This window comes from Scophthalmus maximus, chromosome 15 (genome assembly GCF_022379125.1).
Source record: "Scophthalmus maximus strain ysfricsl-2021 chromosome 15, ASM2237912v1, whole genome shotgun sequence".
Classification (NCBI taxonomy): domain Eukaryota; kingdom Metazoa; phylum Chordata; class Actinopteri; order Pleuronectiformes; family Scophthalmidae; genus Scophthalmus; species Scophthalmus maximus.
The window spans coordinates 15,182,117-15,208,838 of NC_061529.1; the positions used below are offsets into that span (position 1 = coordinate 15,182,117).

The 26,722-nt window shown below is 42.0% G+C and overlaps 1 protein-coding gene across 7 annotated transcripts in view; it reads left to right on the plus strand.

Moving 5' to 3' along the window:
• Positions 1 to 26,722, plus strand: part of ralgapa2 (Ral GTPase activating protein catalytic subunit alpha 2) — an 86,564-nt gene that overhangs the window by 12,750 nt on the left and 47,092 nt on the right. For 3 of the 7 annotated variants that reach the window (XM_035609735.2, XM_035609737.2, XM_035609733.2), the window contains exons 2-25: positions 1,995 to 2,105; positions 3,097 to 3,146; positions 11,180 to 11,237; positions 12,771 to 12,814; positions 12,931 to 13,126; positions 13,315 to 13,430; positions 13,877 to 14,015; positions 14,612 to 14,820; positions 15,763 to 16,008; positions 16,245 to 16,430; positions 17,049 to 17,180; positions 17,328 to 17,476; positions 17,595 to 17,706; positions 17,905 to 18,142; positions 19,021 to 19,200; positions 21,359 to 21,505; positions 21,892 to 22,014; positions 23,407 to 23,492; positions 23,593 to 23,683; positions 23,864 to 24,037; positions 24,928 to 25,107; positions 25,850 to 26,043; positions 26,211 to 26,309; positions 26,566 to 26,721. In XM_035609735.2, coding sequence (XP_035465628.2) covers positions 1,995 to 2,105; positions 3,097 to 3,146; positions 11,180 to 11,237; positions 12,771 to 12,814; positions 12,931 to 13,126; positions 13,315 to 13,430; positions 13,877 to 14,015; positions 14,612 to 14,820; positions 15,763 to 16,008; positions 16,245 to 16,430; positions 17,049 to 17,180; positions 17,328 to 17,476; positions 17,595 to 17,706; positions 17,905 to 18,142; positions 19,021 to 19,200; positions 21,359 to 21,505; positions 21,892 to 22,014; positions 23,407 to 23,492; positions 23,593 to 23,683; positions 23,864 to 24,037; positions 24,928 to 25,107; positions 25,850 to 26,043; positions 26,211 to 26,309; positions 26,566 to 26,721 — 3,416 coding nt within the window. The remainder of the gene's footprint in view (positions 1 to 1,994; positions 2,106 to 3,096; positions 3,147 to 11,179; positions 11,238 to 12,770; positions 12,815 to 12,930; positions 13,127 to 13,314; positions 13,431 to 13,876; positions 14,016 to 14,611; positions 14,821 to 15,762; positions 16,009 to 16,244; positions 16,431 to 17,048; positions 17,181 to 17,327; positions 17,477 to 17,594; positions 17,707 to 17,904; positions 18,143 to 19,020; positions 19,201 to 21,358; positions 21,506 to 21,891; positions 22,015 to 23,406; positions 23,493 to 23,592; positions 23,684 to 23,863; positions 24,038 to 24,927; positions 25,108 to 25,849; positions 26,044 to 26,210; positions 26,310 to 26,565; position 26,722) is intronic. The other 4 variants (XM_035609734.2, XM_035609739.2, XM_035609736.2 and 1 more) reach the window with 4 other exon arrangements.

The window sequence follows — 26,722 nt, forward strand, 5'->3', positions numbered from 1 at the left end:
AGAGGTGTTTTTCTTGGTATGAGCTCAAGTCCATTCTTCACACTTGACTGCACACTCCTTCTGGGATAATGGCCCAAGGGATTTTAAGCCAGGAGTTGTTTTGGTACCGCGGAGCTGTTCGTCATTCCAGCCACCTCTAGGCCTATACTGAAAAGATGAGTGGTCTAGGTTAGCTGATGCTGCCAGCTCAGAGATAAACCCGATGAAACCAAAGCTTACAACACTGAACGGCAAGAAACCAGCATCGTCATTGTTTCTGTAAACCTAAATGGATGCTGTTGATAAAATATGTACAGTGGTTTTACTTCCACAGGCCTCAAGTGTTGGCTGTCCTCTGGCTGTGAGACTAGATGTCATTGCCATGGACAATCATAACTTTTTACAGTTGAAGTTTTCCTTTTAAGTCATTGTGTATGAGGGTGAGCACTCGTGTGAATTTGAATTTTGAATTTTAGCAGATGTGATTAGCTTTATGCCAGGAACAAGGAGCTGGAGTGTTGCTTTCCTTGAGAGAGTTAAAATTGACATATTCAAAAATTGATCATTTGAGAAACAGTCTACATGTGAGTTTTAGAAGATATCTTTTACTGGACCCACGTAGTTACATTTTAGACCCAATAGCTTTCAAAGAGCCAGACGGCCTCTTCTGATCCACAGAAGATGCAGCCCTGCTGGATTTTTCCATGTCAAAATTGACAACTAAAGATATTGTGCATTTTCATCATCTTTATTTGTATCTCAGGGCAAAGATAATCAATCTGAGTCACTGTGTCATACAACAGTACATTGTTCCAGGACTATACATGGGCTGGACTGCCTCTGGGCGTCTTCCAGTTTGCCATGTGGTAGAGGGAGAATCGCAGCAGAAGGTGAACCTTAATTGCTGTTATTGTGCCAGGACTCCTCCTGGCCTATATTTGATTTTTTTTCAGTCCAGGCCGATGTCATTACCACCGTATCACAAACGATAGGGGTTCATTATAGGAATTTGGGATTTTTGTCAGTGCAGGTTGGTTTGTGGCTGTACACATCAACGTACCTCAGCCTGGTCTGGATTACAGACCGAGTTTACAATATTCAACAGTATAGGTCGGCAGCAGAGAGAGTTGAACATGAGGTCACTGGCACAAGATGTGTGTCTTTGCATGTGAAGTCTTAAATAAGGCTTCTCTTTCCACCTCGAATCTAATAATTTATACTGCCTTGCATCATCAGCAGATGAGGGATGTTTGAGAAAGAATTGTAAAATGATCAGATTGGGTGGTGATATTGTTTTTCGACACCTCCATAAAACCTGTCATCATTCCCCTAGTGAGTACAGGTGGGGGAAATCATGCAGGAAAAGGAAGTTAAGCAACGTGCCTTGATGTAAAACAGACGTAGTCTGAAAAAAGGGAAACGAATAAAGAAATTCATTTGTGCAACAGTGATTGTACAGTTGTCACTTTTAATTAAACAGACAGACAGACAGCAAATTGTGGTGGTTAGCATCTTCAGATTAAACAAAGACGATCTCAATGTATTTAGAAACCATCAAGAACCTTAAAAGAAGTTGGTAAAAGATATGTAGTGACAGCCTTTTAATTCTTTGACACATGCACTCAGAAAATTAACATTTCATAGATCCTTGTGATCCTGGGCAATTCTATTAAAATCAAATGTTAGCCTACATCGGTTAATCCTGATCTTTTCCCGGCTGTACATTATAGCAAAAAGAACTTAATGAGCAAAGTTGACATTCTGACCAAACTAAAAGGATCATTCATTGATTCTCTAAATGACTTTGGATCATTGTGCTGTATGATTATCTGTAATGAAGCCTGCATGACCAGGAAAACTATGCCAGCTATTCCATAATAGCATGATTAGCAGAATTTCATGTTCAAAGATTATTGCCCACATCCAGATCGAATGTGCATCTTGACAACAAGGTTTATTGTTAACTTTTCTCCATTCAATATGTCACTGACAGTGTTTCTTTTTTTCCCCCACAGATATCATTGACAAGAGTGAACTGAAAGCATTCTTCGAGGGCAACTGTTCTCAGATTTATTTTATCTTCTATGAAAATTTCATTACACTGGAAAGCAACTTAAAACAAAAAGGTGAGCACAACTATTCTTCATTCACTGGAGTTTCTCCAATGGCCATTGCTCATTCAATATGAGTTGGGGCAAACATTTTCTTTTATCGTCTGACCCCTTTACCAATTTTTTCAAATGAATTAGTTGCAAAAAATCTTGTGACTTATTGGACAAAGGTCCCGACCGAGGTTCCTGTCTTTGTTACATTGTTTACATTTCATCTGGCTAGTTTTGGTTTTACATTGCCTTGACATTCATTGGCTTGTAGATGGACGTCTTTCCTTTGGAATAGAGTAAATTAATTAACCCGTTCATTTTGTTGCCAATGTAATATCATTATGGTACTACCACCAGCATCACCTACTTCAGGTGCAGCTTTTCTAGATTTAAATCGAAGGATCTGTATGTGTCAATCCGAATCAGTTAAACAGGACATTAAACCGACTTAACCCTGCCAGCTCCCTAGTACAAAGCCTGCATGGAGTCAGACTGAGCCCCTGTACAAACAAATAAAGGGCTGAAAGCAGATGACACTAGGCAGAATGCAAATACGTTCACATCATGAACATGTCAATTAACATGTTTTGGTTCCAAATTAGCTTTTGCACCTTGCCCACACACGTTTCAGCTATTCAGTAGGTTTTGCCTTGGTCTTGTTTTAACTGCACACTGACTGACTAGTTGACCACCACCCTCGGTGATGCTTCAATAATTAACCCTCCCTGTGCTCTCTATGGTGTTTGTTACGACAAGGGTGTATTTCCCTCTGCCCTTTGTGTACACAGCAATGAGCAGAAGCACCACAGAGAAGCAATGTCTGGTTATGTGTAGTGTAACCAGTATAAGACTGTTGTGGGTTAGGGGAGTCGTTCCCAGTGGGAGTAGGCTTTTTCGGTAACACAAGTTCCTTTTAATGAACGTTCACATATTATTGTTCCATTATTGATGAAGCTAATGCAGCGTAGCTCCAGGCTATGTGTTTAAAATGCTAAGTACCCTCCTTCTGTTTCAGGGAACAAATCTCAAAGGGAGGAGCTGGACTCTATCCTCTTTATTTTTGAAGTAAGTCATTTGTTCTTTTTTCTGTCTGTCTCCGTCTCTTGACTTCCGCTGCCACAGCTTCAACCTTTTTACTGCTGAGCTCAGGGGTGGGACAACCGTTTCCATGGTGCCATGCTGCTTAACCTAGTTACTTCCTGAATTGGCCTCAAATAGCCTGGAAATGAATTGGAGATTGTGCAGATGAAGAAAAAAAAAAGCCTTATCTTTCAGCCATCGACAGGTAGTGGGAGAGATTGAAGTTCATTTCTTGTTTTTAAAATCTAGGTGTGTATTTGAATCTGAGGAGGTACGTATTGTGACTGCATGCGTAGGGTATTGTTGGCTCTGTGGCCCCTCCCTCTGTTTTCCCGTACACTCTTACGTTGCATATGCAGGTTAAAGTCCCCGACCTTGTTTTCCCACCTGACGGCAAAGGCAGCTTTAGTTTCCAATACAAACAGTCTCAGCTCTCCAGTTACATTTGCAGAGGGCAGGGCCTTAAGTATGGCAGCAAATAAAAAATAAAAAAAAGTGGGACAATCTGTTTGTCCTTCTTTGTGAATTATGTCTTGTCCTACTTTTTCTGATCAGTGTGTGGTTGTGTTCCTTGCATTATGTCCAGCGAAGACGGCACAGAAGATGGATTCAGGCCCGCTGACTAATTCATTCCTAATTTGCTCGTCAAGAATAATATGTCATAGAACTTGGCCTCTCTTTTCATATTATCAACTTGCATCTTTTTTTGGTCCTGTCTGCTTGACCCATTATGAGTATGGTAGTACAATTTAGAGCAAGCACAATACTGTATGCAGCTTGTTTCATTGTTTGCTGTTAGTCATTCAGGTTGTAGAATTTGTAGAATAACCTTTTGTAGAATTTCAACTTTATTATTAAGTCTAGGTTCTATGGCCTTCTTAGCCTGCTGTCTGGAAGCTAAAATGAATTCATTCGAGAGTGGTGCTCCCCATCTGTTAAAACGAGAATTAGATTTCCCTCTCTTCACAAAAATGGCGTCGCTGCCAGTTCACAGTTCATATGACCTGTAAATAAAGGCCCGAATTCATGCCTGCTACATATTTATGGAGTCGTTCTCAGAAAGAACTATTATTGAAAGCAGCTTAACCCTCATTTGTCCCCTTTTAGCCCCTGCCTGTGACGACGTGTGCTTTTACCCGTGCACTGAGGAGATAATCTTGCTTTGAGTGGTGTGTACAGGACAGATACTAGGGCTGCTTTGATCCTGAGGTCTGCTTCACTCTGTGGACTTAGTGTTTTTCATGCCATATTAGATCTGCAAAGGTGGATCATATGTGGTCATGCTCACAAACATGAACTACCGATATGTTTAATGTTACCCCAGTGTTATGTAATACAGGGACATGACAAATGCCTCAAAGATGAACTAAGGCGATTTTTTTTTTTTTTTACATTAACAAGCTGGACAGAAATTTCAGGGTTGATGCTTTTCATCAATGTGTATCATCTGTTTTAGTCACAGAAGACAACTGACCAGAACACGAGCCCTTGCAGCCTTTGTCCATCCAGCCTCAGAATGGTGTGTAGAGAGTAGCTGTGAACGGATAGCTGCTGGGACAAAAGCCATTTTGAAACTCTATGCTTTGCAACGCACCAATGCTGTATGACAGTTTAAGAAGAAAACAACAAAGCTCCACCTCGCTGCCCCTCTCGTTCTGTGGAAGAATTTCCCTGGAAAGTCACAGTTACGTCCTCATTTCTCCTGGCAGATGGGAATATGGTCGTCCGCCCTCCCCCCTCACCCTCCAGCACCTGAGTCCCTCTTCGCATTCAAATCTGGGTGACACATAGTACAGGTCTCCTGTGGGTACATGCGCGCGCTTAGAGCTGGCTATGTGCAGATTACTTCACTGTCATGATGAGGCATGTGACCCCCTTTTCTGTGTGTTGCCGTGGGGGAGCACGATCCTCCCCACGCTGAGCCCGTTCGAGTAATGGATATCTCGTGGGGGTAAGCCTTTGTCCCTCCACCTAAACTCTGCTGAGACACCCCACCCCCACCGCCACCACCAGCTATCGCCATTACCTTCCAGGGTTTCTTTGTGTCTGCTGCCACCGATGCATCCCCTGGCATCCCTGGTGTTGCTGCACCAGGACTTACAGAGAAGGGACCTGACCTCTGTGACAATGCAGCAACAATGAACATTGAACATTGAAATGATGGATTGCTGTGCCTGAGGCCTTTGTGTTATTTTTAACTCGTAAAAACAGACATGAGCAACGGATTTATTCATTACCTTTATTCACAAGTTTTTTTAGTAGAAGTTTAGTCTCATTGACCCAAATGCCAAATGTTCACCAGGTTCACTGTGTCTCGCGTAAATCCTCACTGGTCTCGCACTTCGTTTTAGTAATTGCGTAATGGGGATCAGAGTGTAAGCAAGGTGGAAAAAGTGATTGTAAGTTAAACAAACATGTATATGGAAATGTGTGATTGTCTTTGTCCTGGCAAAAAGGACCAAGGAACAGAAAGGCCTGTGAAAAAAAAATGTGAGAACATTGCGAGGTGCTGGAAACCAATCAGACTATAATAAGCTCAATCATAGAAAAGGAAAAGAACATTGTACTACTGTGAAGCTTTGTTTGATCATGAGGCCTATGGCAACACTGAAGGAGTTGACGGTTGATTGCAGAGGTGAGAGATGCTGCGCATCCAGCAGTTATTGCCTGGCTATGTCACTTGTGGATAAATGTTGTACTTGCATCCAAGTCAAGCCATTATGCTGAGTGGTCCGTGGAACGTTTGTCAAGGTAGAGGGTTAAATTCTGGAAGCAACAGAACTGCAGTTCAGCGAAAGATCGATTCTCTTCCAGAAAGACAATGACCTCAAGCATGAAACACAAATCTTTTTGTCTGAAGTGCTCGAGTCAAATCTTGACCTCGATCTAATTGAAAACTTGGGCCTATTGTTTCTTCATGGTCCCGATTTAACTGGACGGAGCTTTGCAAAGAGGACTGGGGAGTCTGGCACAGTTTCCACATGCACAACGCTGACACAGACCAATTGATTATTCATTTAGATTCATGACAATATCTTGTTGAATACTGCGTGTCTCCCTTTGGCAACAATTTCTGTATTGTATATGAGTAAGAATGTGTCCTTTCTAATCTCCTTTATGCCGCCTCTTGCTACACCATAGTAAATGTGTGCACTTCGTGAGACAGGAACTGAGAATCAGCTGTAGATGAGCACTAATACCGCAGTAATTGTGTGTAGAGGCGTGATTCTCGGAATGAAAGTAGATGAGATAACTTTCTGTTCACAAGATGATATTAAGCTTCTCGGTAAAGATATTCCACTCTCAGCCTTGAAGGGACTGAAGTGTGTCTACTCCTGTATGACTGTAGATGACCTCATACTGTCCCAAAGCAGTTAGATCCTGGTGCGTCTGAGGTTGTGGGACAGCACTTGGGGCCAACGAAACTCAAAGGGAAGTGTGTTTGAATCCACTTTCACTCCAGGATATGACCTCACCATGACCTGTCGGCCGTCTGTCATCCGGACCTGAGTCAGCATTCTGAATTCCCCTTGCCATCCTGTCTGTACCCACCCCATTCAAATTTTTACTTAACTTACTCAGTTGCCTTTTATGGTTAAATCTGCCTACTGAATTTAGTTTACCTTGTTTTTGATGGATAGCTGTAAATTTTACCCAGCTCAGAGGTGACGGAATTTCTGTGGTCTTTTTGGGCTGATTTATGTATATTTACCCAAGATAGACTTGAGATCAAAATCGAAGGAGATCCAACAGTAACTTAAACTGAATAATCAAAATAATCAAGTTTCTTTATCAAAAAGAAACTCAATATTTCACACAATTGCATTTGTCAATGTAAGTCAACATAAAAAAACATTTTAAAATAAGACCAAAATAGGGAGCAATGAGGCATATTAGTTTTTCAGCTGCAGTGTGTGTGTGTGTGTGTGTGTGTGTGTGTGTGTGTGTGTGTGTGTGTGTGTGTGTGTGTGTGTGTGTGTGTGTGTGTGTGTGTGTGTGTGTGTGTGTGTGTGTGTGTGTGTGTGTGTGTGTGTGTGTGTGTGTGTGTGTGTGTGTGTGTGTGTGTGTGTGTGTGTGTGTGTGTGTTATGTTATGTTATTAGTAATAGTCTTGTCCTTTGCTGCAGAGCATAACACGTCTTATTCCTCTTGATGCATCTACTGGAACTCTACACGTGAGCTAATGTGTCTGACAAATTAACCCAGGGCCATTTAGCTAAACAATTCCTTTTTTCTCCCTCTTTCCCCTGTAGTTATAGTTATGATTGACAGTTTACCAGCAGGGGATTAATGGTTAATGCATGAATGCAAATTTGCCATCTAAATTGTCGGTTTACACGGAACAGGCTGAGTAAGTGAAGCTTAATGTCTCAGGCCTTGTGTGACCTTTTCCTTAGCCTCTTAACCTGAAACTGCTGGAGTTCTTCCATATTAATTTGTACAGATAACTATGTTTGTCATATGCAACCAAGAAGGATTTCTAAACAGGATCAAGAAGCCATAAATGTATGGCTTTGTTGACATGTATTTTAAAATAATGAACTTGTTCAACACTGTTCACGCCTTATTGTGAAAATAAAGAGGAAGCCTGCTGCACTTGGCTTTCCCACAGGGAAAAGAGGAACCTGAGCCTGATGGCTGAGCTGTCAGACACTGAGAGTTTGACTGCAATCTGCTGCTGTCACCCACTGGCCGAAAAGGAGAATGACAACCTGAAAGCAGAACAAAAACAGCTCTTACTAATTGTGTTCATAGTTGAGGGTATTCTGGTAAATATATCTACAAAAAAACCCTAAAAGATCTTTAGATTATAGATTTGTATTATATTTTCAGGTTAATGTACATTGTATATACTTTGTAGTCTATATTAACCACTGCCTTTGACAACAATGATGATGGCAAGCTAAGACATTTGGTCCGCGTGTAAATAAGCAGTCTGGTTTTGTCTGCAATGTTTTAGCTTTATCCTAAAAAGCATCTGACATCGTTTCTCACACATACATGAGGAAGGAGTTCTTATATTTCTTGGCTAAAATGTGCTCAGTTTTAAAGGAAACATGAAACTTACTAACATTATTTTAATTTGCTTTCTACACTATTTACTGTGTTTTACCATCTGCAGTATTTTTGAGACGCTTGTTGTTCTGATTATTTAATGTCCATCGTGTTAGTAGGTTCGTGCTTCCCGTCTCCATTGTCGTTGTCTCTCAGAAGATTTCATCGTTCTTAGATTGTACACTTGTCTCATCTAAGACGTAAACAATGTAAATGACTTTTCTTCTGAGAGTACTCAATGTCCCTATGTCTGCCTTCTAAAAGCCCTTGTCAAACACCTCCGGGAGCAGTTTATTCTGTGTCATGTTCCGGCCCTGCGGCCGGAAACCTAAGTGCGGATCATGTAAATGTGTTAAGGCTGCTGTTGTACCACAGTAATGCCCCCATCTTTATGCTGGAGTATGGCTGCAGATTAGAGTAACTCCGCCAACCTCTAGTCCAGCAGACTCTGCATTCGCCTCCTATCAGCCAGTAAATTCCACATTGTTGCGGCCGCCATTCCAGCTCCGCAGGGAGTCTTTCTGAGCTACCTTCTCCATCTCGCTCCCACTCTCCCTTCCTGGTGCTCTGCAAGGGGAGAGAGAGATGGTGTTATTGTGTCTGCTCACACACACACACACACACACACACACACACACACACACACACACACAGAGAGAGAGACTTAAGCTGCGTACCCTGCTGTGTTACCGCCGAGCATAATGCGTCTGCTGCGGCAAGGAGACGGAGTGGAGGAGGCCAGTGCAGAGCCTGTGCAGAGATGTAATAATCCCATGTGGGATCAATAGCAAGGTGCTGCCACGCGCCTGTACGCGCATATCATCACATCTGTGGGATCAGAGAGGAGTTGAGCGCCACAGACAGTCATCCAGCACCCCCTTAAAGTCATGTGTGTCTTTCAGTGTCTCCAGTGTCAGTGATTATGACGGGGATTCAGTCTCGGAGGACAAGAAGGGAAAGTTAAAGATGGTGGATGACATGGGAAGAAGGCAGTCGTTGACAAACTCAAACACTCTAAACATGAGATGACTTCTGCACCATAACAGCTCTCAGAATAACGTGGTATAGCACTGGACAAAATCATGTGATCTTATGCAATATTAATATTGTACAATGGGACATATATATATATATATATATACACACATATGTCTGCAATTCTTTTTTGAATCTAAATGTGCCCTACTGCATAACCAGTTTTTTTTTTTTAAGTCAACATTCACATTAGTGTTATAGTACACAGTGTGGCTGGGGAATTATTTTTCTCATCTTATGACAATAAAAAACACAGTGTCTTGAATTAATTTCCAGTGTGTAGAAGCTTCTTAGAACCTGGACGAAACAAAGAAGAAAAAAAAAGATGCAGTTGTGAAAGACCTTTGAATGCAATGCCATGATCAGTTGGTTGTCTTACACAATAGGAAGAAGCAATCGATGCATCATTGTGTAAGCAATAATCAGATATTGTTCGGTTTATCATTTGAAAATTACAAATCTATCTTTACAACCTACCTAATGTGCATTCACTCATTACTGTTATTATTTACCTTCAGTTTCATTTATCGAATAATTCCCCATCTTCATCAGTCTTATTGTTACTGTTTATCAACAAAGAAAAATCTTAGCGATTATGAAAGGCAAAAACAGACCCTTTTATTCATCTCCCATGTCATAAAATGTTGCTCTAGAGTCTCTGAAGTGTTCTCTTGTATTCTGTCATCTTTACTTATTTGCACACTGCCGTAGCTCTTTGTGTCTATCGCAGGAGAAGATTTGGCCTTTTGCAGTTCTGCATGCCCATCTTTTGTAATTGTCTGTATCCGTCTCTACCCTGTGTTTCTCACCCTCCGGGGCAGATGAGCCTTTTTTTAACATGCCGACCAGAGTTGGTCGCCTGGTTGAGTGGGTTCAGCGCTGCATAGGTAACACAGTAAAGGGCAGACTTGACCTCTCCATCGTAATCATGAAGTCTTATTGGGTCAGTGATTAGGGTTTGATGAGAGTCAGTGGGGTATCACTTGCTCACAGCGCACTGACTATTAACTAGCCACGCATGCACGAACACACACACACATCTGCTCCCCCCCCCCCCCCCCCCATCTCTCCAGAGGGACCCAGTTAACCTGTTGCTGCATTCAGGAATAATGATAGGCTGCTGAAAGGTTAGGGAGCTCTAATTGAGTTGTAAAGCGGTTGTCGGCGAGGCGATGACATTTGTCAGTGCTGTCCTGTGTCACAGAGAGCTGCAGACAGACGAGGCCAAGTGGAGGGGTATGGGCGGGGATGCTGCTTGGGTCACACATTGCCACTTACCAGAGCAAAGTCACTTGTTGTTTCCTCCCTCTTCTTTTGTTTTAGAGTCAATTAAAGAGAATATTTCCATTCTCTGTTGATCCATATATTATTTTCTTAAGTGATGAATTGTTTGATGCCGGAAAACGGTGTTAAAAAATATGCATACACTTAACAGAGCTCAAGGTGAAATCCTTGGACATGTTTTGTCAGACTATCAAACAGCTGAAGAAAAATAATTGAATCGAAAATCTTTAAAATCATAGAAGACTAATAAAACCAAGGATTGTTCATACTAGAGAATGCATGTTTTTTTTTTCTTGGAAAAAATGACTTGATGATCAATCATTTGTTGCAATTTTTGTCAATTTTCTAGAATACCTAGTCAAATAACTGAGTAATGGTTTCAGCTCGACACCAAAACCAGAGGGTGTATTATAACCTCTCGTGACAATACAACAATGGCTGAAGCTCTTTGCAAGCAACCATCTCCACAACCAGCTCCCAGCAAGAAACCACATTCTGTGGCGAGAAGACTTTGAAATAGGCCTTTTAAAATCTGCCTTGCCATAAAGTGCAACTCTTATGATATTGTTATTTCTAAAACAAAAATAACTTATTATAATTAACTAATTATTATAATTATGTTTTCTTCTTGTTTTTTCTCTTCAGAAAATTCTCCAACTCCTGCCCGAGAAAATCTACAACCGATGGCAGTTTCACAGTATAGGTATGTACTGCGTACTTGTGGACCAGTGTGAAATACTTGGCACTGCCATGATTTCTAATCACCGTCTCCTTGTTATACCTGGCTGGTAGTTATACACAGTGCATGTTTCTTTATGCCCTCTTTATGCTTCTGTGACCTCTGAGATATCGTGACAAAAAATATCACCACCACCACCATGCCTCAACCTTCCATAATGAAGAGAAAATAATTAGTCTTGGAAGGGAATGTAAATGGGAAATGCAAATGAGCCCTTCATTTGAAATGCAAATAAGTAATTGAATTATGCTGGCATGATTTCAGTCCTACACACAAAAAGAGGGAAAACCCTTGCAGAGAGCGATAACCTCAATTATAACCGTTGTTTGTCAGCCGCTGGCAGCTAAACAGTCCAGGTCTAGATCAGCTGTAGATCGGCCTTCGCCCTCAGGCTCATAATTCCAAATATCTGGACTCATCTCGGACGGTTTGACTTGTTTCCTCGGCCGTTAGACAACAAATCTTCACGGGTGTAAAGCTGGTCACTGGTCAAGGTGCTGTGTTGTCACCGCTGAGCTTTTGATCTGAAAATATGTGGTGGTGGCTGTGATAGCTTTTCGCCACAACTGAGTTTTAATTGAATTCCTAAGATTGCTTTTTTTTCTTTCACCCTTTTTCCTTTTTCTCTACATTCTACAGTAACATTGCTGAAAGCGTTTGTGTTCCCGTAATAAATTCTTTGTGCAGATCAGGAATGGCGCTAATGACTTAACCGTGAAAGGTCACGGACATTTGACACAGACCATTAAGAGCTGAAGAAAATCCTTACAACTTTCATCTTCCTCTATCTGCTTACTTACACCAATCAACAGCAACATTAAAACCCAGTAACTTTTTTTTTTATGTTCTCGCTGAATTTTGTACAATTCCTCTTCTCCTGAGACCGAGACCTATGAAAAGATTCCTTTACACCTTTATGTGAGAAGCACAAAAACATTATTGATTCCACCCATTGGGAGGAGAATAATAAAAGCACCACTCAAACACATAAACTTAGGTGCAAAGCCTATCCTAGGCAGATCGCACAGTTAAGGACTTTCTTATGAAGACTTAAGTCTTCAACACATCTCCAGAGTAGCTTGACTTTGTCCTTAACCCCAATTTTAGACTTCAAATCACTATGAAGACCAATCAAAAGCCCACAATGTCCTCATGAGAACAGTGTTGTCTGCAGCCTGTCATCTCCTGACTCGCACGTCTCGCAGACGTCCTCCGCCAAAGGTATTTAGCAATCAGGGCAAACGTCTCATTTGATTACTGTGGAACCAGATTGCCTTGATGAAAGCATGTCGTCGCCAACTGATGTTAATTTTCATCAGGAACAGGCAAAGCCGTGCTACTCTCCCCACTAGATTGTCAGGACCCACCCATCAGGGTCAATCTCTGTCGGTGGAGATGACGAGCGGATCCACCTTTCAGTTTTGTGCCGTCTGTCAGGGGGCTGCCTGTTCTGTTGAGGACTTTGACAACCGCATCTTTTCTTTGTCTTTCTTCAAGGTTCTATTCTGAAAAAGCTTCTACACACTGGAAATTCATTCAAGGTACTGTGTTTTTTAATTTCAAAATATATATATAAAAAAAAATATTTTCAGTATGTTAACTTGGCTAAACTGAAGGGCACATCTGTGTGTATCCATTAATACGTTCTCCTGTCCAGATTCGCTGTGAGGGGATCCGTCTCTTCCTGCTGTGGCTGCAGGCCCTGAGGGACAACTGTGCTGAGGAGCAGTTCCTCGTCTTTGCCTGTCTGGTGCCAGGATTCCCTGCTGTGCCCTCCACTAGAGGGCCCTGCACCCTCGACACCATCATTTACAACCCCTTCTCCAATCCGCCTGATGGTGAGGCGGGCACATGTACGCCCCTGAGAGTGAACATTTATGAAATAGGTCATTTTTGTGCAGCCTTATACAAAGAGGTCGACCACTGAGGCCATCTGAAATCTTACTTAACTGATATCACATGTGTGTATGTTCCTGCTTCAGTTGGGAACTGTTGTTTTCCTGTGGTTAATGGACTTATTTGTGTGTGTCAATCTGAGCAGCTAAAGTGGTGCCTGAGGAGATTACCCCGCTCGTTCCGGCTGTGGTGGGAGAAAAAGTTGCAGATGACCAGACCTGTTATATCCTCGATACCCTGCTCAAGTACATGGTCATTCAGGTAACAACTAATTAAGCTAGCTAACCACTATCTGCGACTAGTAGCTATAAAGAAGTTATCATAACAGAATCTCAGATTTGGACAGTGGCATGGGTTATATCTTCGTGCAAGGTTGAATGTGAGACAGAGGGACAAATTGTTGCACAATAGAAACAAATAAATCCATATTCTTTTTAACTGTTTAAATTTTTAAGTACCCATCCCTTCTAATAGGTAATAAGATAAAAAAAACTAAATACAATATCAGTTGTTAAGTGTGTAAAGCTGGACTCGGCTAATCGTGCGTTTTCTAAGCCCAAACCGTTCTCCCTCTGTTCACTGTTTCGTGGAGGAACCTTCAGGCTATTGTGTTTGAAACAATATACTGTCTATGTCTGAGCGATGCTGGAACCTTCTCCTCTCTCTGTAGCCTGACCTTGTCTGCCTTTGTGCTGTCTCTCTGCCAGGCATCCAGTTTAGAATGGAGGAACAAAGAGAACCAGAACACAGGCTTCAGGTTTCTCTTCAGCCTGTTCAAGAAGTACTACCTACCACATTTATTCCCCTCATTCACCAAACTCACAAACCTCTACAAGCCTTTATTAGGTAAGCTGACGTATATATTTTTGCCCTTTGTGCAGACGCCTTTTCAAATTCGTACGTGCACTCTATCTTTGCAGATTTTACAACACTTGTTTATTACAACAGTGTTTTAAAATGTCTGTCTCAGTTTGACAGTTTGTCAAATGTCTGCTTTGGCAATACAGTTCCTTCTGTAGGCTCTTACTCTGGACGTCTTAAAGCCCTGTGACAGTAGTAAGACAATTACAAGTTTATTCAAAATTAACAGGAGCAGGCAATAAGTAAAAGGAGTAAGTGTGTTTTCAATTCAAGAGAGAAGGATGTATGATGTGGGTTGTGATTATATGGCTCCAAAAAAAATCTGATTTTAAAAGATAAAAGTATAACATATTAACAGGTATAAACAGAAAATTGAGTAGTATACTGCATGTTTTTCCATTTCTTCAAGGTTGAGTGACAGTTCGAAAAAAAAAAAAGAAAAACTCAAAACCTCTGGATTTGATGTTTGATCTCTCTTGCTCTACTCCATGTGTTCTTTTTTTATATATATATTTTTTAACCCTCCCTCATGTTACCATTCTCTATTCCTTGTTCACGTTTCCCAACTCTTCTTCAATCAGACCTCCCGCACCACAGACCAAAACCCTTGTACGTGCCAGTGACGCGGAACAATGAGAGCACCTTCTGCACCAGGGACCAGTACCTGGCGCCCCGTGTGGCCTTTATCACCTGGCTTGTCACCTTCTTCCTGGAGAAGAAGTATGTCAGCAGTGCTGCAGTGGCGCAGAGCGCCAAAAACGGCACCGAGGTCATTCCCAAACTCATCCAGGTGCGCACGACAGTGCCCTTCTGTTGATTTCTCAAACTGTCATTGACTGGAGGTTGATTTATTTTGAGAGAGTCGTTGCCGGCAGACCTGTATTGTAGCTATATAAAAACACCTTTGCACAACGGGATACTATGTAGCATGTTATTCTTGCTACATGAGGGTAGCATGAATAAAAGAAAAAAAAACACTGCATAATGCAGTGTAGTTTAACAGCACCACAGACTATATCCTCCAAATGATCATACATTTGAACCTCTCTAAAATTTCAATAATAAATAAATATTATAGAATTTAGAAGCAATTTTCTAGTTTTGGTGTATTTTGCCTTTAGATTACAGTAAATCAAGACATGACATGAATTAGGGCTGGGCAGTAAAACGATAAGGATATGTATCACGATAGACACGTAATCAATATCAAAAGAAAATGAGTTCGATAAAACGTTTCGATAATTTTTTTTCGCTTGTTGGAAGAAACCGGAGCAAAGAGTGTAGCTGCGCCGGCCGCTAGCTACGCCGGCCCCTCGTCCTCTGGTACCTAGCAACGTATGGAGTGACACGCCTAATAGCCAATCATGTAACAGTATCACGTTTGGTTGCGCCATCTCGTTGGCTCATGTTTGTGTTTCTTAGGTCATAAAAATTATCAATAATTTTCGATATCGACCGATAAGAAACACTTATGTCGTGATACAGTTTTCAGCCATATCGCCCAGCCCTAACATGAATCATGAGAAGAGACAGATGGGAATGAAATAGAACAATCATGATAACTTAATGATTAATGCAGCAGCTCATTCCCCATAAAATTACCATAAAATGCATCTAATCATAAGGAAGTTCTCGTCAATGAGACTCTTGTGACCAATTATTCAATACAAGTCGGCAGCCCAATAGCAAACTGAAGGACTCTCACTGATCGCCGTCTCTCTGTGGTGGCCAGACTGTCACTGCAGGCAGTAGCAGCCAGGAGAAGAAGGAGGATAAGACATCAGATGGGGATGCGAACGGAGCAGCGGGGGAGCCTGAGAAGAGCCACTCCAACAGCAGCACGCTGTCGGACCGGCGGCCCAGCGATTCCAGTTTGTGTAGCATCGAGGAGGAGCACCGCTATGTCTACGACATGGTGCATGCCATCCTGCTGTCCACCAGGGACAATGTGAATTTTGTCAATGAGGTCTTCCACCAGGTACAGTGTGGTCACCAAGCGATATTTCTTCACTCGGTTGTTGTGAAAATAAATGTCGCTGCTGCTATCATGTAGTTTTCATATTGGATCATGATTAGAATGCTGTGATAACATGTACTATGTCGCCCTCTGCTGGCCGTTTGTTAACATAACTTGAATATTCTTCCCACAAACACTTCCAAACTATTAAAAAATACGAAACTAGTTAATGGTAAGTCCCCGTTCTCTTTCCTAAGGCTTTCCTTCTGCCATCCTGCGAGGCGTCCGCAACCAGGAAGGTGATCAAAGTGTACAGGAAGTGGATTCTACAGGACAAGCCCGGCTTCATGTCAGAGCCTGACAAAACTTCCCGGGGAGATGAAATGGATGGCCGCTCTGAACAGATACTGAACAGCACTGAGACAAACAGCATTCATGTACAGGTAAAAGGAAAGCAAATGAATGTATACTTTCTCACCATACACATTTGTATTATGACGAATAATAGTGGAGTGAAGTCAAAGTTTTGGTGGACATTTTCCCTAATATTTTAGTTGAGCACCTATGAAGAAAGAGGTTAGATATTAGTAATGATGAAAAATTCATTAGAAAATCTTTCAGGAGATATCTGATTGGTTAGATGATCAACAGTAGTAAAACTCCACCACCTTATCAAGAATGAACATATTGCTGAGAACAAAAGTACCACAAAATTGTGAGTGGTCTTCTCACTGTACAGTATATTTTTAAAAAGCCAATAAACCTTGAGTGTGGACAATTAGGAGAACCTGAGAATCATCATGTGCTCATTTCACACTAGATCCAAATTGTGCTTTAAGGGTTCCTATTCAGTTCAAAAGAGTCATCTGTTGGCTAATGGCTTTGTTAATTTATTTATTGTTACAATACATTGAATTTGGCTAAAAGCACACACGGTTTTACTCCAAAAAAAAACAGTTGAGATAGACAATTTAAGACCATAGTATGTGTTTTTCTTAATAGTGGGCAGTGTGTTTTAGTATCTAAGCCTATTTCTACTGTCCTGCCTCGTCTTCTACAAGATGGAGAGTCACGGTCACAGACGAACATCCAGCTGGGGGAGGACTTACTCCTTCAGCAGCGCCATCAATCGGGGCTTTCTCACCGAGGAGCAGAACAGGGACGTCAAGGCTGGCATCCAGCCCACGCTCCAGGTCTGTCTCTGTGTTCGGGCGTGTGTGTTTGCGTCCTGAGGGCACAGCATGTGGTGATTTTCATCTCAATTCTGTACTGTATGCTCTTTGCCTAATGTTTTCGTTTGCTCATCCTTAATGTGTGTCTTCATGCACTAATTTGTGTAGGTGTTCCTGACCAACTCATCCAATGTGTTCCTTTTGGAGCCATGCCAGGATGTACCGAAACTTCTGGAAAACCAGGTTGAGGTGTGCAAAGGTGTTCTCAGCATCTACCGTCACATGATCATGGAGCACACGATGGATACACAGACGTGGTCAGTGGGATATTCAAATATACGTGGATTATATATTTATTTAATTTTCTTTGAGCTATTCCTTCACGACTCTCAACTGTCATTCAATGTGATTTTTACTGTCTGTGTTGTTGTGCAGGGAGCAGATGCTGCAGGTACTGCTGAGGATCACTGAGGCGGTGATGAAGAGGCCACAGGAAAACCAAAGAAAAGACAGCTTTGCAGAAAGTTTAGCATCGATACTCTTCAGGGTATGTCTGCACGTACCTCATATTACATTACCTGATATACGGGATATTTTGATTGTGGGGTTGTTTGTTGACAACAAGGCCTGTGAGAAGTTAGACTGTGAGATTCATGTTGTCACATCTTCTTAGACCTGGAATTTCTTGCTGCAACTTTTGTGTGTTGATGCTAATTCACATGCGGCTGTGTCATGTTGCATTCAGACCATCATCGTGGCGTGGGTGCGAGCCAACTTGTGCGTATTTATCTCCCGGGAGCTATGGGACGAGCTGCTGGCAGTGTTGTCCTCTCTTACCTGCTGGGAGGAGCTGGTGACGGAGTGGGCCAGCATCATGGACTCGCTGACGGCTGTGCTGGCACGCTCCGTCTATGGCCTGGACATGGGCAGCCTGCCTCTGGACAAACTCAGTGAACAGAAGGAGAAGAAGCAGAGAGGACGTGGTGAGGGGGTGAGGGATGGTGGGGGGAAACTTTGGGCATTGGGACGGCTAGAATTTTGGGGAAAAACATCTTTTAAATTGACTTTTAAAAAACTATTTCAGGTAACTTTTCTTTACTTTACTTTTAAAAAAAAAGTAAAGAAAAAGAGTTATTTCTGTTGTGTACTCACGCAGTGTTCTAAAACAAAAGCACATTGAGGTGCTAAATTTCAAAGCTGTTACTCTAAGAACCCATACCAAAACAGCATTTGTGAAGCCTAAATAGAACTTATTTTTGGTGCACTTCTTTAACTTCTCTCCTCCACTTTGTCTTATTAAACAAATTAAACACTTAGTACTTACGTCAAGGAGCTTTCCTCCTGTACTGAAGCTTTAGTGTTACCCCCCAGTTTTAGGTCATTTGGATAAACACGTCTGCCAAATGAGTTGATGTAATGTAATCTATGAAGCTTTTGGCTCCAAATATTGAACATAGATCAACTTATGTGTAATGGATTCTCTGAATTGTCAATCGTCAGAAAATTAATAGCAATTTGATCATTGATTCATTGATTGATTCCGCCATTATTCAATATAAATGCTGAATATTTGGGTTTTCCAGTTGTTCAGATGTTATGTGGATGTTTCTCTGCCATTGTAGAATAGATACTTTGGATTTAAACGGAACAGCTGTGATGTATAAACTGCCCAACTCCCCTCACCATCATACCGTCCTGTCTGCCCGCAACTACAGCCGTGTTACAGTCAAAGAACATGTTTTTTAAAGCCTAGTGTATCACTATATTACACTCTAAATCCAAATATAAATCTGTCAGATGATCACTAGTAAATATACACTGATGCCTCTGTACTCAGCGATTGTTGTTCTCTGCGTGTCAGGAGTGATCCAGGACTCCCAGAAGGCCGCAGCAGTGGCCCGCTCCTTCTCACTGAGCTGGAGGAACCATGGGGAGCAGGGTGGGCCGGGGGTTCAAGAGCCAATGAGGATTCGCTCTGCCACTACGTCAGGTGCTCCTGGTGTGGAGAATGCCAGAAATAACGTCCGACAGAAAGCATCTGGTAAGTGTTTGTGCAGTCATTGTGTATTACAAATACATCAAGGCAGGCAAAAGCAAAAAAAACAAAGGGGTGGCTTTTACATAACCCTCAAGTTGCATTCTCTATCCTATATCAGGTGCCGTTTCAATCTGCTTGCTTTGTGTGGGCCAACAACAAGATACTGATAACCTTCTGGAGCAAAGCATCACACCAGAGGGTTTATCAGACGTGTTAACTGCATGTGAAAGCCTTCAGACAGGTCCATGTGTGCACAAGCCCAGGTGTCGTTGAAAGCCTAGCTCTGAGGACAAAGAGACCAGCAGATGGCCCCCATTGTTCCCCCTCATATGTCACTGGCCAATGTCAACATGTTTCCATGTCAGCCTGATTATTGGCATGTCAGAGACCCGCTTTGGAAACTTATTGTTATAAGCTCAACGCCGACCCTGCAGACAGCCCTTATCTGATGGGAATAGGGCTGGCTGATTATAAGTACAGCCCGAGCTAGCTGCTGCGCCCGTCTTGATTGTCTTAATTTTGTCTTGACAGAATCTTAATGTGGAGAATAAAAGATGGGGGGGGGGCGATCCCTTTTTCCTTTCCTTGCCTCTCCAATTACCCCCAATGTACTGAAATGACAAGCTTGTCGATCTAGGAGTAGATGTATTTGTGCCTGAAGGATGAAGTCTTAAAGAGGACTTCATCACACACACACACACGCAAACGCACGCGCGCGCACCGACACATTTATTATGCTACTCGTGTGCATGCACCTTTTCTGTTTAGTCTGTTTATACATATCTGCACGTAAGCGAAGATGGACATTAAACAGTATGGCTTCAAATTCCCGTCCCTTTCTTTTGGCCTAATTGGATTTCACCCACATTGATCTTCAAAGGCTCGACAGCCCTCCTCCCGCTCCTCAGGAGAAAGCCCACATCAATTGCATGGCAGTTTTTGATAGTTTCATTAAGAGTGTAATTAATGCTCATTAATATGCATAAATGGGAAGCAGTGGCGGGCTGCAGCCGAGACGATGTATCTCGCACACCGAGGCATAATTAAAGTGCGCTGAAAGCAGAGAATAGAACTGCCCTGTTTCATTGCTCCCTTTGAGATTAACCCTGAAGTGCCATCCAGACACAATAGCAATGCCTCATCGTTGACAACTGTGACGACTTGGCTGTACTCATGCATGCAAATACAAACTAACATTGTTCTGAGATTGGGTCTTGATCATTGAGGAAAAGGACTATTATTGACGAAGTAAGGGCTCTAAATGCCACGGGAGGTCACAGGAGCACATTTTTCTGGATTTTTGATTAAGTTAAGTCATATGACACCACTATTTCCCAACCAATACTGGATTTGAAAGGCTACTGATATAACGATACCGATATTGACATTTTTAAGTTTGAAAACCTGGTAATGATTTGTTGGCTGATTCATTTTTTTTTTAAATAAACACGCCATTTTACAGTTGAAAAGTCAGTAATTTCTGGTGAAAATATGTTTCTGTAGTGGAATTTTTTTTTCTTTTCAAGAGTATATTTGCAATTAGCTGATCGCGGCCCAAATTTATCAGCTCGACTGATTTGTCTGTGTAACTCTAGGAATCAGTAGACAGGTCCAGTTTGAATTTTTCAGCTGTTTCATGTTCCAGTCAGTAGATATTGTGGTAACTGCTCTTTACATAAGCAAATTTAAGGGATCATTTTCAAACATGTCGATTTTTTTTGTTGATATCCCTCTCAAAATCCATTGTTCAAAGAAATGTCAGTGTGATGCCGCATCAAACAGAAATACTGGGTGTTAATGTCGCGAACAAGCTTGTATTCTGGCTGTTGGGAATTTGCAATTTCTGTAACTTCAATCTGACTTTGGTTTCAACCTTTTTATCTCATTGTATAGTTCTTTTTACAGGATTTGTTCTTCTGCAATTATATATTTTTTTGTGAAATTTCTCTCATGTTCTGATTTCACCATTTTGATGTCAATGTCTGACACTTCAGTGCTTAATTTACTATGTGCTCCTGCTCAGAACTGTATTCATCAATGGAAGCACCTTTGTAGCATTGAGTACTAGTGCTGTCACTGAACACTGTCTTCTTCCCTTGACCTCTCTTCTGTTTCCACTGTCTCTTTCTTTTTCCTCTTCTTTCTCTTCCCCTGATGGAAGCTAAGCGAAGCCAGTCCATCAGCAACTGTGTCCATCTGTATGAGGCTTTGCCCACCACTAAAAGTGTTCCTATGCTGCTCCACACTGTGAGCTCTTTCTTGCCTGGTATCTCTTCTGGTAACTCTGCTTGCTCTCACAGACTCTCAGGTAAAGTGTATTCTGAGAGCTGCACGTGTTTGTGTGTTTGTGACCTCCACCGTACCTTTCGCTTGTTTGTCTGTGCTGACGGTATTTAGAGCAGAGGCTCAATGTTTTAACAGGAACTTACGACTGTCTTGTGAGTGAAACATTTCTAAAAATGTAAGGGCAGCCCTGCTTTGTGTAAGAATACAGTCTACATTAGGAGTTTGTCTGCATCACCACTGCATGTGTGCATGTCCCGATTCCTCCGTAATGTTCACATGAATGTATCAAATCTTCATCCTTACCGTGACTGTACAGTGTCCTAGTTTGTTTCCATGTTATGATTTCTACTTTCGTAGTCCTAGTCTTGTGGCACTGGCTAAACTCTCTGACGTCTTTTATCCTGTCAGATGTGGAGGAATGTCAGCTGTCAGAATGTGGGGGAGAGGAGGAGCTGGGAGGCAGGGATAGCCCTCTGCCACGTAGCAGCAGCACCTCCGACATCACCCAACAACCGGCTGAAACTTTACCCGGTGAGTTTTAATCGGCCACATCTTTAATGAGATCACTCCCTTTGCCTGACAGCAGGTTCTGTATTCAGATGAGATGTAGCTGAGCTGCATGTAATCAATCGGCTGACGATGAAAAGGTAATTTACCAGTTGAGTTGCCTGTTCGTTAATTACACTCTTTTGATTTAATGCAATCCAATAAAGTAGCCCAGCAATAAATAAGTCTGTATGGCACCTGTTATGGTCACTTTTTGTTGATTTTGGGTCAGATATTACAGGTGTTTAGGTCATAGTTAGTGCTGGTGTCTAGAATCTGAGACAATCATTTGATGGATAAGCTTCACTGCAATTATAAAATGATGAGATGCAACATCTGCTTGAGACTCATATGCCTTTTTATATATGGAATAAACATTAACAATAGGCATCTTTGCTTGACTTTAATTAGGGTTACTGGAGACGTTTTTTAATGCAGCAAAAAATGCAAAAATCATCACATCGCGATTAATTTTGACAGATTCGATATGTGCCATGATTTAAGTGGGAATTGTAATTTTTGTATTTCTTTGTCAATGGGGAAAACGGATGATGTCATTTTTTACTGTGGTGAAAAAAAGTAGATGCTCTTTCTATGGTAAAGCAAACACAACAATTCTTAGTTTCAGATGTTGTGTTTCAGTTTTTATTTTGATGTTCTTTTGATTTATTTATGTCGTGGTAATTCATTTGACAAGGAAGGTTCTCACTGATCAACAGGAAAAAAAACAATACTGATATTTTCTTGTCCAGCCCATTTGAGCACTCATGTGCTGGTTGGTCTAAAAATTATGGTTGGCAGAGCATTGTTGGTAGCGGAAAGCAATTGCACTTTTGACCATCGAAAGCCTGGTGTGGAGGAAGTTGGAGAGTGTTGCAGTATTTATTTCCAGGGCACATTGTTAAGTAACGTGCCCACATAGGCAGGTGCACAACACGCTTACACTCTGCATCTTTACGCGTGAAGTGAAGCGGTTTCCTCTGCAGCAAAGCGCTCTCTGGAAACTCACCTGGCTTTTAAAGGGAATGAGAGACGGTGCACGCATTTGTTTACTACATGTTATGTACAAGAACATCGAATAACTAAGTGCAACCCTTTTGAACCGTATGCTTGGCGCAGCGATCCACTTCATCAGCAGATGAAGTGGATTTCAAAAGGCATAAATGCACTTTAGCCATATGCTGATATCAATAAAATCGAGCCCTAAACTTCATTCGTTGTCAGGGCCAGTTGTTAAAAATGCACTCTCGAACATAATTCTTGCCTGTCCTTACATCCAAGGACATCAAGGGGTAGTAGTTAAGTGAGAAAAGCGCTTTAAGATAACTTAACCATTGTTTCTCTGCCTATTTATAACATCCCCCTGTCGCACTTCAGCCCAGAAGAGAGAGTGCTCCCCTACTTCCTGTGGCTCAGACAGTAGGACGTCTGAGGGCCGGAGAGAAAGCAGTGAGCCACCGGTGGTGAGAAGACTCATCTTGTACAATAGTATTATGTGAACTTAATGAAATAGGATTCACCCATACAATATGTGCTCATTTATAAATTGTTCTGTGTTCCTAGATCCTCATCCGACAGAGCAGCAATACAGCTGAGACAGAGTGCAACGCTGAGGGACACACAAACTACACAAGGCCCAAGATCAGAGAGAAAAGTTAGAGATCACATCACTACCCATGTCTTTAAAATGAATCATTGTGATATCTTGTGTTTGAAATAAATGATGCATGTATTAACTGTATGTAGATATTTTAATTTCAAATGAATCCTTAAAATCAAGCACTAAAGCATTATTTCATGTCCTTTATCCACGTCATTCACCCACCCTACCCAGGTGAGAGTATAAGCAGTGAGACGTCCAATGGCTACCTCAATGAAGCTGAGGTTACCTGGCAGGCCTTCGACGAGGAGGCTGACACTCAGTCCACACAGTCCGCCCACATGGATGTGACAACTGACCCCCAAGGCCAGGGGAGTTTGCTGCTCAGCCACAACGAGGCTCTAGCAGGTATTTGAACTAAAAAGAACTCAACCTGAGCACCTGAACCAGTTTTTTTCTCTCCCTGTATTTGTTCCAGATGTGAATATATTATAATGTCTGTATGTCTGTGCTAACTACAAATTGTAGACACCCCTCAGGTTACATACTGTAGGCTGGCCTTGATTTCAACATGAAATGAAATGGAACAAAATAAGGTTGATAAGCAGCCTGTCTTTACATGGCCATTTTTTTGATTTTTGGTTTGGTGTTCAGTGTCGGTTAAATAATTGTATTCATTAAAGGCAGATTGTCGTCTTTATACAAGCCCTGAATTTCAGAGCGCAATCCAGTGTACACATTCAGCACAGAGGGGGAAAATAAGGAGTTGAAAGAATTCAGCGGTTCTGCAGGTTCATCTGAGGTGTGTCCCATCTAACTGAGGTTTTGTTGCCACCAATAACCTCACCCTTGATGGATTAGTCATAGAGTGACTCAGTGAGGACTCTCCACCTGCTTGTGTATCTGCCGCAGTACTTATTGAAGCCATTTTATCTTTTAAAGCTGCTGCCAGCTTGTGTTTGGATTTTTGTTCATGAAAATTGACCTGTAGTCGGATTGATAAAGACCCACCTGTAATGTTTTTTTTAGTGGTAGTTATTAATATTCTGATGTGAGAGTAATCAAAAACATTTCCTCAACTTTAAAGCCTTCAGGTTTTAGTTCACCCCCTCTATTCCACTCCCCCATTACCAATTACTGCCACTTGTTGTGGCCCCTCTGCCCTCCCCTTGTATGTGAACTTTTGTTTGTGTTGTCCTACATTGTGACCATCGTGGAGTTGTCACTCTTCCTTTGTCCTGGTGGTCCCTTCCTCAGACCCAATTGTATCCCTTTCCCCTTGTCGTTTTTTTTTTTAGGTCCTGAGTGTGCCCACCCTCCCCACTCTGCACCCCCGTCCTACCACCACCACAACCACTACCACTACCCCCAGAATCCCCCCACCTCACCAGCCCTGCTGGTGCACACAGAGTGCCCTCGGGACTACCCCCTGGACGACAACATGCATCAGTCTGTCTTACACATGCCACACCACTTGGGTACTGCTCCCTAGCTGCTACTCATCATTTTGACTCCTCTTTTACCATTGACTCAGCCTAACCTCTCCTTCCTTTTCCATTTTTTTCTTCTTGACTAAATATATCTCATTCCTTTTTTTCTCTTGGAATTAATAATTATTAATTATAATTATAATTATAATTATTCCTTTAAATCTTAGTTTAAATGTTCTGCTGGAGGAGCTTATAAAAAATACACACACAAAGTGTATCTGCAACATTCACTTTCCATTTTTGTGTGCCCTTTCCAGGCCTTCACTCCCTGTACTCCCCACATTTCTTCTGCTGCCCACTAGGTGGCACTGTCCTCCCACAGTTCAACCTGAGATCGTTTTGGACGATGCATGCAACTTTTTGCCTGTTTCCCAAAAGTGTTTCAGTGCTTTGATCAGGTTTTCAGTGCACAAAGATCTTAGCACTTGGATGCATTTTGGAAAATACATCATGACTAATGATTTGGTCAACAACTGCTCAGACAAAGACAGGGCGGATTTGGGGGTTTGTCAGTATTTTATGTATCGCAAACAAGTCTCAAAATTCTAAATACTTTTATAAAGGTGCTCTGCAGTTGTTGACTGAATCTAATTTTCTCAATAAAATGGAACTGTTTCAGGTATTAGGTACTGGCTGCTTCAAATGTGGGTGTTCCCAAATAATTATTTCTGTAACTCAAACCACCCCAAACACTATCTCTCTATCTCTCTCTCTCTCTCTGACCATACAGACAGCAGCGAATGTCTGGCTGACGATGTCAGTATCATCGCTGGTGGGACCCTGAGTGGTTGGCACGCTGATTCAGCCTTCGTCCTATGGAGGAGGATATTGGGTATACTGGGAGATGTCAACAGCATCCGCTGCCCAAAAATCCACGGCAAGGTCTTCTCCTATCTCTATGAGCTCTGGCACAAGCTGGCCAAGGTAATGTGGAGAGGCAAAAATCACACACCCACTCTTACATAGAGGTTTTACCGTAATCAGACCCCTTCATTAAAAACCTGATCCTGCGTTTTCTCAAACGCAGATCTTTACAAAGGTTATGCATAAAAGCTGTGTTCATTGACTGAAGTTAAAACGTGTGCTTACAGATCCGGGACAACCTTGGGATCAGTGTGGACAACCAGTCTTCTCCACCCCAACCTGCCTTCATCCCTCCTCTCCGAATGCTTGCCTCTTGGCTCTTCAGGGTATAAGCTGCAGCGACCAACACTGTCATATACAGACAATTAGAGTAGCAATATCTAATCATGCTGTTCCAACGAAAAAAAAAGTAAAAAACAAGAATGTTGTATGTTAAAGTCAAACTTAAAATATGTAGTTTGCCTCAACTGTGATCACATTGAACTCATATTGTTTGCAATTAATTCTAGTGATTAGTTCCTACCACGGGTCTTTGGCTCCTCATACTAAACCTGACCTTGTGCGTCTTGTTCTCCTCCTCAGGCCACCATGCTGCCAGCAGAATACAAGGCCGGCAAACTGCAGGCCTACAAGCTGATCTGTGAGATGATGACCAGGCACCAGGATGTGCTCCCCAACAGTGATTTCTTGGTGCACCTCTACTACATTATACACAAGGGCTTCTCCAGCGACGACCAGG